This window comes from Miniopterus schreibersii, assembly GCF_964146895.1.
Source record: "Miniopterus schreibersii genome assembly, chromosome: 7".
NCBI classification, from domain to species: domain Eukaryota; kingdom Metazoa; phylum Chordata; class Mammalia; order Chiroptera; family Miniopteridae; genus Miniopterus; species Miniopterus schreibersii.
Genome location: NC_138108.1, coordinates 5,010,727 through 5,024,388, shown reverse-complemented (window position 1 = coordinate 5,024,388; position 13,662 = coordinate 5,010,727). Strand labels below are relative to the sequence as shown.

Genomic DNA, 13,662 nt, shown 5'->3' with positions numbered 1-13,662 from the left:
GCTGGTCACAAGTCCCAAACTGCAGAGTCCTTTGCGTGTAAATGAACCACATAACAGATCACCAGAGGGGAACAGAAGTGACCACGTGAAAGGAAGATCACTGATTGTACGGAAACATCTGTAATAGGTGGTTCTTACTAAGACCTTAGATTCCTTTTCTAACTCTCACTGAGGGAAACGCCCCAAACCCGATGAACAGGGGTCCTCGGAGTGGTCATGATTTCCCACTTCCGTCCAGACCACGAGTCACAACCATGCTCTGAGGAAACAAGTCGCTCCTAGGAAGGAAGTCTCTCTCAGCTACTAGGTTTAAACTTAACCTGGTTAATGTGACTTAGGTGTTTAAGACGAGTCCTGATCATTTTTAATTGCAAGGTGTCTAATGACACTGACATTGAGAGTCATTATTTTTGTCTGTTTTGTTTTGTTTTTTTCCCCAGTGCAATGACTCAGATGGAATAGAAGAGGAATTTAAGAAGAATTTCAAAGAAGTCTTTGCTATTCAGAAAAGAAATTAAAACAGCTCCCTGGTGTGGTGGATGCTGTTAATACCCTGGAAAGTCCCGCTTCAGGCAGATTTCTCATCCCCCAGCTGCTATGAGGCTTGGCTGCCGATGCCACCTCTCCCCGTGTATTGCTTTGGGCCAAATGGAGCCAGATTCACATGAAGGTTACATCTCTGTGTCCTGGGGGCTGCTTCCCAGCATCAAGGTTGAATCAACCATGTGGAGAGACTCGCGATCCTGTGCTCCCCAGTGAATCAGGCTGGAGTTAGTCTCCAGCTATGACCACGCCCTTGCTGAGCTTTTCCCACCATGGTACCCTGCTTCCCTTATCCCTCCTCCTGAGAGGACTCTCCCAATAAATCGCTTACTGAAGAGACTTTATCTCAGGCTTTGCCTTTAGGGAACCCAACTTAGCATAATGGTCTTAGCAAGCCAGCCCTAAGCATGGAGTTCTGAGATGGATCATTGTCTAGCCAGATGATTACAGGCACAATATTGATTGTCCCTGGGGTACTGGAACAGTGCAGTTGCAAAAACATTCACCTGTGGGAAACTGAAGGAGCGATAGGGGAAGAGGTACTGATGCAGTTGTCTAGCATTTTCAAAGAAAGAAATGGTAACTGTCAGAACTGTATGATGACCTGGCTATGTCTAAGCTCCACTAATATGCTAAAAAGAGAACCTAACAGCCTTAACTATATTAATTACTACCTGAAGCTGGAAAGTGGACAGTAAGGAAGGCCTGCTACAGGTCCGAATTTTAAGAATGGCAGAACTTCTGACCAGCTGGGGTGGCTCAGTGGTTAAGCATCATCCTGTGCATTGAAAGGTCGCTGGTTTGATTCCTAGACAGGGCACATACCTGTGGGTTCCATCCTTGGTTGGGGTGCCTATGGGAGGCAATCGATCAATGTCTCCCTCTCATATAGATGTTTCTCTCTCGCTCCCTCCCTTCCTCTCTATAAAATCAATTTTTAGAAAACATATCCTCAGGTGAGGATTTAAAAGTTTTGAAACATAACAAAGAACAGTGCTTTCTATGTTCATAAGTGGTAACCTCTCCAATACCTTAGCTGGGAACTAGGGTGTGGAGTGTTCAGGGGCAGGGGTGGCTCCTGGGCTGAGTCACTTGTCTGGCACCTTTAATTGCATTCTGCCAGAGCTGCGGGGGGCAGGGAGGACCATGTTTTGCCTCCCACACCTCCAAGGGTTCATCCACAGCTGCCTGTGTCTGGATGGGGAGGAAGATCTAGGACCCCAGCCTTGAGGTCTCAGGAGCACAAGTCTGAGCTGTATGAAGACACAGTCCAGCTTCTGGCTCATGTGGTGTCTGTGACCACTCCTCGGGGTCTCTGAGAAGGGTGACTGAGACGATGGCGGGTGCACTCTGCATGCCTATGTTCATGTCTGCTCTCGAAGTTTGTGCCAAGCCTGTGCCACAGCGTGCGACCTGGAGTATGTGCAGGAGCTGACTGGTTCGCTCTGCTTTTGCTTACTCAGGAAATACGAGGCAGCCCCTATGCGCCTATGCTACACTCCTGCCTGATGGCAAGTGGTGGCTTCAGGTCTAACCTGCCCAGCACCGCAGTGGGTGAGGCTGCAATTTCCAGTACTTGGTTTGTGCAGGCACAGCTCAAGGAAATCATTATTCACTTACAGCTCAGCCTGGAACCAAGGCCCCTGGGCATGTGTGAGCCTCCCACTCTCACTCCCCATGGCTCCATATTCAGCAGGCTTCAGTCCCTACAATTGTTCATGGAAGGGAGTTTCATGGGCTATAGATGGCATGTGGGGAGGGCAGAGAGGTCTTCCTTCTCTATGGAGGGGAGGGTCCAGATTGCATGTGGGGAGGGCAGAGAGGCCTTCCTTCTCTGTGGAGGGGAGGGTCCAGATGGCATGTGGGGAGGGCAGAGAGGCCTTCCTTCTCTATGGAAGGGAGAGTCCAGATTGCCTGTGGGGAGGGCAGAGAGGTCTTCCTTCTCTATGGAGGGGAGGGTCCAGATTGCATGTGGGGAGGGCAGAGAGGTCTTCCTTCTCTATGGAGGGGAGGGTCCAGATTGCATGTGGGGAGGGCAGAGAGATCTTCCTTCTCTATGGAAGGGAGAGTCCAGATTGCCTGTGGGGAGGGCAGAGAGATCTTCCTTCTCTATGGAGGGGAGGGTCCAGATTGCATGTGGGGAGGGCAGAGAGGCCTTCCTTCTCTGTGGAGGGGAGGGTCCAGATGGCATGTGGGGAGGGCAGAGAGGTCTTCCTTCTCTATGGAGGGGAGGGCCCAGATGGCATGTGGGGAGGGCAGAGAGATCTTCCTTCTCTATGGAAGGGAGAGTCCAGATTGCCTGTGGGGAGGGCAGAGAGATCTTCCTTCTCTATGGAGGGGAGGGTCCAGATTGCATGTGGGGAGGGCAGAGAGGCCTTCCTTCTCTGTGGAGGGGAGGGTCCAGATTGCATGTGGGGAGGGCAGAGAGGTCTTCCTTCTCTATGGAGGGGAGGGTCCAGATTGCATGTGGGGAGGGCAGAGAGGTCTTCCTTCTCTATGGAAGGGAGGGTCCAGATTGCTTGTGGGGAGGGCAGAGAGGTCTTCCTTCTCTGTGGAAGGGAGGGTCCAGATGGCATGCAGGAGAAGGCAGTGATGTCTTCCTTCTCTGGAGAGGAGGGTGCCATGTGCTACACAACCCACTGGCTGTTCTCAAATAGTACCTGTGGAAATGGCATCTGACCTCCAGGGAACTTTCCCTCTATTCCCTTTATGCCCCAAGATAAAATAAGATGGGTGAGTTTTCAACTTCAATGTAATCATCTTGAGAAACCAGCGGAGCCATGCTGGGCATGGTCCGTCTGTAAGCCATTCTACGTGGAGAACCTAGAAGCCACCTACACTTGACCAGCCTCATGCCAAGGTGAGACACTGGATGTCCCCTAGAACCTGGTGGAGCTCCAGGGTCACACCTGTGTATTCCCGGGGCCACTTTATGACCCGACCAGTCCCACGTGATTGTCCTGTGCTAGTGTGCTGGGACCCGCCAGGGTGCCAACCTTCCTCATGGGCATAGCATGTGTACACATGAGAACCACGTGCACCAGGTAGAGGGAAAGCGCAGGACTTGGCCCTGAGGGAGAGCTTGTATTTAGGTTTCCCCTGGGCCAGAGCTGTTATAGTTGGTGTTCCTAAGAAGTCACACCTCTCCCTTTGTGCAGGACTTTCTGTACCCTGGGCACAGGTGCTCTGGAAGTGCCCAAGGTATCCCATCTCAGCTGTCTCCCCAACCACAACAGTGCCCAGCAAGAGCTTCTGTGGGCAAAGCAGGCTCCACGCCTTCCCTATATATCACCTGGCCTTGCTAGCGTTAACTTAAAAATAAAAAGACCTTTTCAAGTGCCAGGCAACAAGTATTTACTGAAATCAATGAGACTAGCTCTTCGGGAAACATTAACTCGGGCAGAAGTCCAAATAATGTCCCCATTAGGAAACAGAGGCAATGAGAGGGTACTTATGAGAAAGGGAAGGGGAGTAATGACATCAATAGAAGACAGGCATCTCTACTGGTGCAGGTAACGACGCAGTGATACTAATTTTAAACAACATTTTTCATTTTCAGTCCAGTAGTCATCAGTCTAGTAGTCATAACTGCTTTATTGTTGTCTTTCCAAACAGTTCTTTAGGACACAAGGTTGCTCAGTCCCAGTCCAAAGGTTATTTTGCCCTGTTTTAACATTCCAAAGGATTGAGGTATAAGACATGCAAGGCAGTGCCTCTGGCCCGGCAGCTCCACCCCATTGTAAAGTGGCTCTGTTTCTACCACTCTTTACACTAGAAATACACTTGGGCTGCCAAGTCCTTCCTGCATCCTTCTGTGTGCATATCCCTCTGACTCCCTCTGTGCAAGGACCATTTAATTCGCCCTTTTCCCATGGTGGAGCCCCCTTATGACATCCCACCTCCGGTCTCACGACCACTGGGTCTTCCTGAAGCTGCACTGGCCACCTCCACTGTCTCTGTTCCGTGCAGCAACTCTGAGGTCCCTGCCAAGATGTTCCACTCAACAGAAGCACCACTTAAAGCCAAAAAGAAGTGAAGGCCACTCCCAGTGGGCTCCTTCTCTGTGCTGAGCGGGGATGATCAGAATGAGCCACCAAGTGCACGTCTTTTCTTCCTGCATAGGCATCACTGGGCTGTCCTAAGGTCTAGGACAGCCCAGGGAACCATTCCAGGTCACCCTGATCAGTAATGGCTGAAGGGGGATTGCAGAAAGATTAGAACTGGGGACTCTGCAAGGGGCTCCCTGCTCATTCGATCATCTCCTTCCCTGGTGCATCCCTGCTCCTTGTGGCACCCAGCCCGGCTGACACTCTGGACTCGCTGGGAGACCCCAGGTCAAGGTAACTCCCACGAAACATTCCTCCCCCTTCCTGAGGGCAGGGCTGACCCCTACAGCCTTGCTTTTTTCTTATGGGACAAGGCTTATGAGGAACTGCCTGGTTCCAGATACACCAGTGATGGCAGCAAGTGCCAGTGGGGACTCACAAAACACATGCAGATTCCGCCAGGACTCCCAGAATATTAACCATGGTGAACCTCATAAAAGGTCATCCTTTTTTTTCCAGTCAAGCAGTTGGGCATCTGAGTCAGTAAGACTTGGGTGAAGCTGAGACACTCAGGTTCCGATCCTCCAGGAGGAAGGGAACCCTAACTGTGGAGGAAGGTGAAGCCGATCCCCCAGAGAGATGGGGGTAGGGGATTACAGGCATTGCTTGAAGTCTGCATGACACCCACAACCTCTTTGTGGTCTCACATTTTCTCTTATTCATTCTACTCTGTTCATTTTTTTAAATGTTTTTATTTATTTTAGAGAGGGGGAGAGAGAGAGAGAAACATTGATGTGAGAGAGAAACGTTGATCTACTACCTCCTGCACGTGCCCTACCAAGGATTGAGCCTGAAACCCAGGCATGTGGCACATGGGATGCTGCTCAACCAGCTGAGCCACACCTGCCAGGGCTATTCCATTCATGTTTGAAACTTGTTTGATGATTTTAATTGCTTTACATTGCTCACCACCGAGTAAAATCAACATGCCTGGGAGGAACCTCAGGGTGATTCTCTTGTGTGCACCCTGGGAACACTGGCCTCAGGCTGAGGAGGGACAGGTTTGAGGAGTTCTGTCTCCAGGAAGGTGGAGAAGGCGGGGTCACCGTGGGGCTCCCGGACAGAATGAAACTCTCTGGGAAACAGGGGCTGCCAGGAGATGGAAGGGGCCACAGTTTCAGGAACCCCTCAATTTTAAACCCAGACTTCTCTGTCCAGGTCATAAGCACATTTTTATGCTGATGAACAGCCAAATACCAAAATTATCTCAGAACCCAATCCTTAAGTGGTTTCACCTTTATTGAGAAAGAAAGAATAGCACTTCTATTGCTAATTTAGAGGGGTTTAGATAGACACAGTCTGGAGAGGAGAGGGATTGTTACTTTCAGTCTCTCTGAACAGGCAACAAAACCCAGTTCTAAGGAGACAATAATACGATGCACGACCAGTAGAGGGAAGTGCAGACGTGGCTGGAGCCAAGTCCAGGAGGGGAGGAAAGGGCTACCCAGCCTGCGGTAGTGGGGACACTCGGGCTAAAATGAGAAATGCGAGGGCAGTAACAGGCTCCACACCGTGTGTCTGGGGCTGGGTGGCCGTGGGAGAGGCGTGAGGTGGTTTCAGGGGGTTGCAGAGAGTATGGTGCTGTCGAGCAGTAACCAGGGTACCAGGGAGATCAGTCCTGGTTCCGGCGTGGATGCAGGTCACTAACCCCCCCGAGGTGGAGCCCAGGGCTCCAGGTGAAGGGCTGTGGTGACGGTGGCAACTGTGGGCTGGGGATGACCATGTGGCCTTGGGCCAGCCTCCTTCCTTCTTGGGCTGCACAAGGACTGTGAGCTTCCTCCGGGGTGTTTCTCGTGCATAGCCCTAGACCTTCCGAACGTGGCCCAGACAGACTTACTGCGCTCCCCTCTGGTCCCCTTCTCTCTTGCACACCCTACAACCCTCAGTCCTTAACCTCTGCCCCCTCTGCCCAGATGTCTCCTCCCATCCCCTTTCCCAAGGATTCGCTGCCTTCGCTGTAAAAATAATCACATTTCACCGCCATCAATCCCTCTGGGTTCTTACCAACTTTGAAGGAAGACTCAGGAGTCCACAGCTGTACCACCCCTGAGCCGAGTCCCTAAGGTTCTACTAAGTGGGATAAGGGGCTCCACCTCACCTCAGTCTCTGAGAGCCGAAATATTGCCGCCAAGTGCCACCAAGTCTACACAACCGTGCAACTGAAGGGGACCTGACGACCCACCTCTTTACCCATCTAGGGCACAAAGTGGACAAGAAATCAAGGAGCAAAACATACACCCAGGTGCTTGACTCATTTTAACATGTTCGTGGGCGCCCCAAAAGTACATGCCTTTCCACCACTTGAGTTCCAAACCAACTGACAGGCAGGCGAGACAGATGGGCACCAAAATACCAGCTTTCTTCCTGGTAAAAGCTGGATGTGTGCCAAAAAAACATTCCTCAGTCTGAACCCCGAAACTGGGCTTAGCCTCAAGGTCTCAGGCTGCTCCAATCAACCACACCCCCCACACTCCAGGCCGCTGGCCCTGTGCCCTGGAGCTCGGAGGAGCACAGAGCCCTGGCCCCTCCAGCAGGATGAGCCCAGGAGACCCAACAAGGAGCGGACTCACCCTCACAGAGCTCCCAGCCTGAGTCTCCCCAGGAAGGAGGGAGGGCAGGGGGACCCGGAGTCCTGCCGACTGAGGGGCCCCTCCTGGAAGGGGACATTGGTGTGGGGCCTGAGGGTTCCCCCTTAGTTCCCTGGTGCCCCCTCCTCTCCATTTCTGCGTCCACAGAGGCGCCGGGTCTTTGTCCTCTGGCCCAGTGGCTGCTGTTGCTGCTGCTCCTTCCTCCTGCCTGTGAATTCTCAGGTCCCTCTGCTTTGTCTCAGGGACAAACTCTGTCCCCACAGGGTCTCCCAGGCTGGACACTCAGCCCACCACTGACATCTGAATGGAAGCTGCTCCTGGGGAGGCTAAGGAAGGCTGTCCCCTTGGCACGTCCTCTGCCCCCTGTCCCTCCTCGGTCGCTGCCTCTGTGCTCTCCAGGTTTCCCGGCCCCCTGGCTCAGGCTACTTCCCTGTTTTTGGTGTCTTTACACAAACAAGGAGACCCCTGGGGGCTGGTCCTGCTCCTCGCTGGGGGTCCTCCAGGTCCTGTCTGTCCCTCTTTGTCCTCCATTCCTGCTGCCACTTGTCCTGATGGCTGAGAACCACGCTGGGGCTGCAGGAGGAGGAGACAGTGTCTGAAAACACTGGGTATTTATTTTCACTTTCATTTTCCCCACTTGGGTGGAGCCCACTGGGGGCAGCCTCACCCACTTCCTGCTCAGCGCTGGGCAGCCACACTGGTCCCAGGCTGGGGGCACCAGGGGCATCGAAGTCCAGGCTCCAGGCCCAAGCAGTGCCCAGGGCAGGACGATGGCCAGTGGGGGCAACAACTTCAGCGCCAGGTCAGTCTCCGCCTCCCTTCTTTTCTCTCTGGCTGTGCCACTGCTTTAGTCTCCGCCACTAGACACTCTGTCAACATCTAAGCGTTGACCTCAGTCCTGCGCTGCGGGACGCTCTCCTGCAATGTGAGGAAGTGCAGGAAACTGCAGAGAGGAAATCAGATCTCTCGAAGGCAGAGGGACATCTGCTGGTGTGAGTGCAGCTGCCACGACCCACAGGGCTCCTGTCTTGCAGCCACCGCTCAGCTGGCAGCCATCTGGACTCCTCTGTCTGTCCTTCCTGATGCTTTGAGGCAGTGACTTGTTATTTTCTCATGACCTCTGAACCCTCTTGTTTCCCTCGGGCCCCTCTGAGTTCACCTAGGTCATTCCAACCAGGGCACTTTGAAAATATAAAATTCAGGGAGAAGATGCGGCCTTTCAAATCTGGGCGCCTCGGTCTGGTACCTGACCTGGGCCCGCCCTGGCCCTTCCTGCAGGACTGAGCTGAGGGAGGAAGAGGAGGGAGGGAGGAAGAGGAGGGAGGGAGGAAGAGGAGGGAGGGAGGGAGGCCAGCGCAGCGCAGGCTGAGCCCCACCTGGGCTCTGACTTCCTGCTCTGCAGCGGGTTGTACTCGACAAGGAAAAGGCCAGAAGTCCTTCCTTTTCTCTAGGAAGGGGTCAGAAATAACATGACTTAATATGTTTAACTTTTTTAATACAAAAGAATTACGTTTTACATTCTTGTTCATGAAGTTTCAAATGACATGCAAGAGTGTGGAGGGAAAAAGTCCCCCTCACTTCCCACCCCCCTGACAGTCTCAGTCCTGGCCCTGTCCAGTGTTGAGAGCATATCCCTTTCTCTGCATTTACACATATAACTTATTTTCCTAAATATATAATTTCTGCCTTGTTTTTTAACAAAGGGGATTATATTATATATGCTCTTTTGCATTTTTACTTATTTTAATAGCGAAAATAGATCTTTTCACTTTAATGAACATCTAGATCTCCCTCGTTCTTTTTAACAGCTGCATACTACTCCATGCCATGATTTTTTTAAACCCTTCTTTTCCATTGACAGACACTTAGATCATTTCAGCAAGCTGTGATAACAATCATGCATGTCTCTCTTTTTTGCCTATATACATGAATTTGTCTTGTGTCAATAACCAAAAAATCAAATTGTGAGGCAAAGAGTACTCATACTTATTCGTTTATGGATTCTGCCAAACTGCCCTTCTAAGTAGCTAAACCGATATATTCTTTTAACAATAGCAAATGAAATGACTCATCTCCCAATACTCAGTTTCAAAAAAGTGCTATATAAAGGGATGCATTTAGTTAATTTGCATTTCCTGATGACACGGGACATTGAACCGTGTTCTGTGTTTATTAACCATTTAAATTGCCTCTTTGGTGAGTTGCTGCCTTATTTATTACCAATGTTATCAGTTGAGGTGACTGTCCTTTCTTTGATAATAAGGGAGAGTTTGCTAAATATTCTGAAAGCTATAAATTTACTCTCATTTTCTTTACTTTGTTTATGGTGACTTATACTTATTAAAGTTTTAAATTTGAAGTATAGACTTATTATAGTATTGATTTTATAAGATAGATGCACCCTGGTTATTATGAATAAATTAAAATGATGAGGAAAGTGAATTCCATGTACACTGCCTTTAACCATAGTACTCACGTTCTTAAGGTGGCAGATTCAGTTCCACCTTCACTTCAAGGAGTTTCTTCTCTAGTATCTTCAAAACATATTCTTTTTAAAAATATGTATGTTTTTATTGATTTTTTTAGAGAGAGGAAGGGAGAGGGAGCGAGAGATAGAAACATTGAGGTGAGGGAAACATCGATTGGCTGCCTCCTGCACACCCCTTACGGGAATAGAGCCAGAAATCTGGGCATGTGCCTGACAGGGAATCGGGGAATCGAAATAGCTACCTTTTGATGCCTGGGACAACACCCAACCAACTGAGTTACACCTGCTGGGCTAACATATTCTTTTTTAATTTGGGGACAACACCATTCTTCTATTGGTGCAACTTAGCCTGCACAGCTTTATCTGTCCCTAATAAATCATCTCTTTAGTTTTTTACTTTCTGTTCATAATGGTTGTCTCAAACCTTTCTTCTATAATAATTATTTAATTTTTAATAGTTATTTGCTTTCTTGTTATTTCTAATTTTTTTTTAAGTTAATTGTGTTTATTTTGAGCAGGTGTCTTAATTTCCTACAACAGCTCTGCAAGCTCCCTTGTAGGTAACTAACTGCTTTTCTCTTGCTGCTTTTAAGATTCTCTCTTAGTCTTTAACCTTTGGCATTTTAATTATGATGTGTCTTGCTGTGGGCCTCTTTGGGTTCCTCTTGTTTGGGACCCTCCGTGCTTCCTGGACTTGTAAGTCTATTTCTTTCCCCAGGTAGGGGAAGTTTTCTGTCATTATTTTTTCAAATAGGTTTTCAATTTCTTGCTCTCCTCTTCTCCTGGCACCCCAATAATACGAATGTTGGGCCTCTTGAAGTTGTCCCAGAGGCTCCTTATACTATCTTCATATTTCTGGGTTCTTTTTTTCTTTTTGCTCTTCTGGTTGGGTGTTTTTGTTTCCTCATGTTCCAAATTGCTGATTTGATTCTCAGCGTCCTCTACTCTACTGTTGACTCCCTGTAAATTATTCTTCATTTCAGTTCATGCAGCCTTCATTTCAAATTGGTACTTTATTATGTCTTCTATTTTTCTGTTATTTTCATCATACTCTTACTAATATGCTTGAGAATCCTTATAAACAGAATTCTGAACTCTGTTAGCTTGCTTGTTTCTATTTCACTTAGTTCCTCTTCTAGAGATTTCTTCTGTCCTTTCCTTTGTGACATGTTTCTTTGCCTCCGCATTTTGGCTGCTTCCAGGTATTTGTTTCTATGTATTAGGTAGAGCTGCTATGTCTCCTGGAATTCATAGAGTGGCTTTGTGTATTAGGTGTCCTGTAGGGTCCTGTGGCTCAACCTCCCCAGTCCCCTGAGCTGGGCCTTCCAGGTGCTCCCCTGTGTGGGCTGTGTGCACTGTCCTGTTGTAGTTGAGCCTTGGTTGCTGTTGGCATCACTGGGAGGAACTGACCCACCAGGCCAATCGTCTGTGAGGACCAGCTGCAGCTACAGCCAAAGAGCTGCTGTGCTGGAGACACCTCTGTGGAGCAGGATTTGCTTCAGTGGGACTTTGGTGTTCACCAAGTGCGCCCCTTGAGTGTGTCACTCGTGGTTGTGGTAGGGTTGTAATCCAGCTTGGTCAAGTCTGACCACCAGGTGCACTGTCTCTGGGGCCTCCTTGGAGGCGCAAAGTCAGCCTCTGCCAGTGGCTTGCCCAGGGCCACCCAGCATGAGCTACACAGCAAACCGTAGTTGGCTGCTCCTTGTGCTGGGCTTGGAGGTGCCCAGGAGAGGCCAAGCTATGAGCCAGTGCAGCCGCCGCTAGTGCCAGGCCTGGGGCCGCTTATCAAGCCGTACGGGGCCCGCTGCTGCTTATTTGAGAGATTCTAGGAAAGTCCTAAGCATGAGGCTGGAGAGGCCACTTGCACAGAAAAGCCCCTGGAAATGGCCTGGATGAGCTGCAGGTGGGGAGGGGCGGGGCCTCAGGGAATCACGGGGCGGGGCCAAAGGTGAGTCAGGTGCTGGCGACGCAAACATGGCGCCTGCATGCCGGCTGTGTGCCGGGAGGACCCTCCAAAGGAGCCATGGCCTCCGCCAGCCCCTCTGCCCGGGAGGAAGCCGCCCTCCGCCTCTCGCCCGGATCTCAGGCAGGTTAGTTCCTCCCCGAGTGTCCCGGGTCCTTTCAGGCTGCTCCCGGCGCTGGGCTCAGAGGGAGCGTCCGAGTGAGTCCGTGCCGGGCCCTTTAGAGGAGCTGCTGGGGCTCCCGTGGCCTCCGCAACCCTCAGGGACAGTCCCTGCTGGTTTCACAGCCCAAAGCTCTGGGGACATCTCTTCCCGGCCCTGAGCCCTGGGCTGGAGGCCTGATGTGGGGCTGGGACCCCTCCGGGAAACCCCCACCGCCGAGATGCCCTCCCGGTTTCAACTGCGGCACCAGGCGTGGGCCCTCAGCCGCGTCTCTGCGATTCAGCTCTGATCCGCTCGCCCCTCCTGCCGGTCTCGGTGCTTCTTCAGCTCCCTGGTTGTGGGGCTTCTGTGCAGCCAGATCTCAGGAGGCTCTGAGTGACGGTGGTTCTATACTTTAGTTGTGATTTTTATGTGGTTGCGGGAGGCGGCAGGTGCAGCCGTTACCTGCGCCCCAGCTTGTTTCTCTCTTCCTGTCCCCCAGCTTTTTAATCCACTCATCTGCTGATGGGCACTTGGGCTGTTTCCAGGTCTTGGCTATTGTAAATAACACTGCAATGAACATAGGGGTGCATATATTTTAAACAGTATTTCGGGTTTCTTTGGATATATTCCCAGAAGTGGGATCACTGGGTCATAAGGCAGCCCCATTTTTAATTTTTTGAGGTAACTCCATACTGCTTCCCACAGTGGCTGCCCCAGTCTGCATTCCCACCAACAGTGCACCAGGGTTCCCCTTTCCCCACATCCTCACCAACACTTGTTGTTTATTGATTTATTGAAGGCAGCCATTCTGACAGGTGTGAGGTGATATCTCATTGTGGTTTTAATTTGTATTTCTCTGATAATTAGTGACAGTGAGTATCTATTAGCTTTCTAAATGTCCTCTTTGGAGAAGTGTCTATTCAGGTCCTTTGCCCATTTCTTAATTGGATTGTTTGTCATCCTCTTGATGAGTTGTATGAGTTCTTTGTACACTTTGGAGATTAGCCCCTTATCAGATACATCCTTGGCAAATATATTATCCCAGACCTTGGAGTTCCTTTGTATTTTGAGGCTGATTTCTTTTGTTGTGCAGAAGCTTTTTAGTTTGATGTAGTCCTGTTTGTTTATTTTTTCTTTTGTTTCTCTTGCCCTAGGAGATGTATCAGTGAAAAGTCCACTATGTGAGATGTCTGTAACTTGACTGCCTATATTTTCTTCTAGGACTGTTATGTTTTCGTGACTTACATTTAAGTCTTTTACCCATTTTAAATTTATTCTTGTGTATGGAGTAAGTTGGTGATCTAGTTTCATTTTTTTGCATGTACCTGTCCAATTTTCCCAGCACCATTTATTAAAGAAACTACCTTTACTCCATTGTATGCTCTTGCCTTCTTTGTCAAATATTAACTGACCCTAGTGGTATGGGTCTATTTCTGGGATCTCTGTTCTGTTTCATTGATCTATATGTCTGTTGTACCAATACCAGGCCATTGTGATTACAATGGCTTTGTATTATAGTTTGATATGTGGTAAAGTGACCCCTCCAACTCTGTTCTTTCTCAAGATGGCTGTGGCTATTCAGGGCCTTTTTTGGTTCCATATAAATTTTGGGGATATTTGTTCTAGCTCTGTGAAATATGCTGTTGGTTTTTTAATAGGAATTGCATTGAATCTATAGATTGCTTTTGGTAATATGGACTTTTTAATGATATTAATTCTTCCAATCCATGAACATAGTATATTCTTCCACTTGTTTATATCTTCCTCTATTTCTTTTTTCAATGTCCTATAGTTTTCTGAGTACAGGTCTTTTACCTCCTTGGTTAAGTTTA

The 13,662-nt window shown here is 49.5% G+C and overlaps 2 protein-coding genes across 8 annotated transcripts in view; both read left to right on the top strand.

Moving 5' to 3' along the window:
* The window catches only part of LOC308559872 (nuclear body protein SP140-like protein), a 35,698-nt gene extending 34,812 nt beyond the window's left edge, over positions 1-886 (top strand). Inside the window, exon 15 of the mRNA XM_081143146.1 lies at positions 441-886. Within this exon, the coding sequence (XP_080999272.1) occupies positions 441-518 (78 nt within the window). The 3' untranslated portion in view covers positions 519-886. The remainder of the gene's footprint in view (positions 1-440) is intronic.
* Positions 1-13,662, top strand: part of SP100 (SP100 nuclear antigen) — a 185,221-nt gene that overhangs the window by 122,479 nt on the left and 49,080 nt on the right. The window contains exon 1 of one of the 7 annotated variants that reach the window (XM_081143136.1): positions 7,883-8,039. The exons of 5 other annotated variants lie outside the window; for them this stretch is intronic. In XM_081143136.1, coding sequence (XP_080999262.1) covers positions 8,008-8,039 — 32 coding nt within the window. In that variant the 5' untranslated portion in view covers positions 7,883-8,007. Of the gene's footprint in view, positions 1-7,882; positions 8,040-13,662 lie in introns of those variants that run through there. One more of the 7 variants, XM_081143138.1, reaches the window with a different exon arrangement.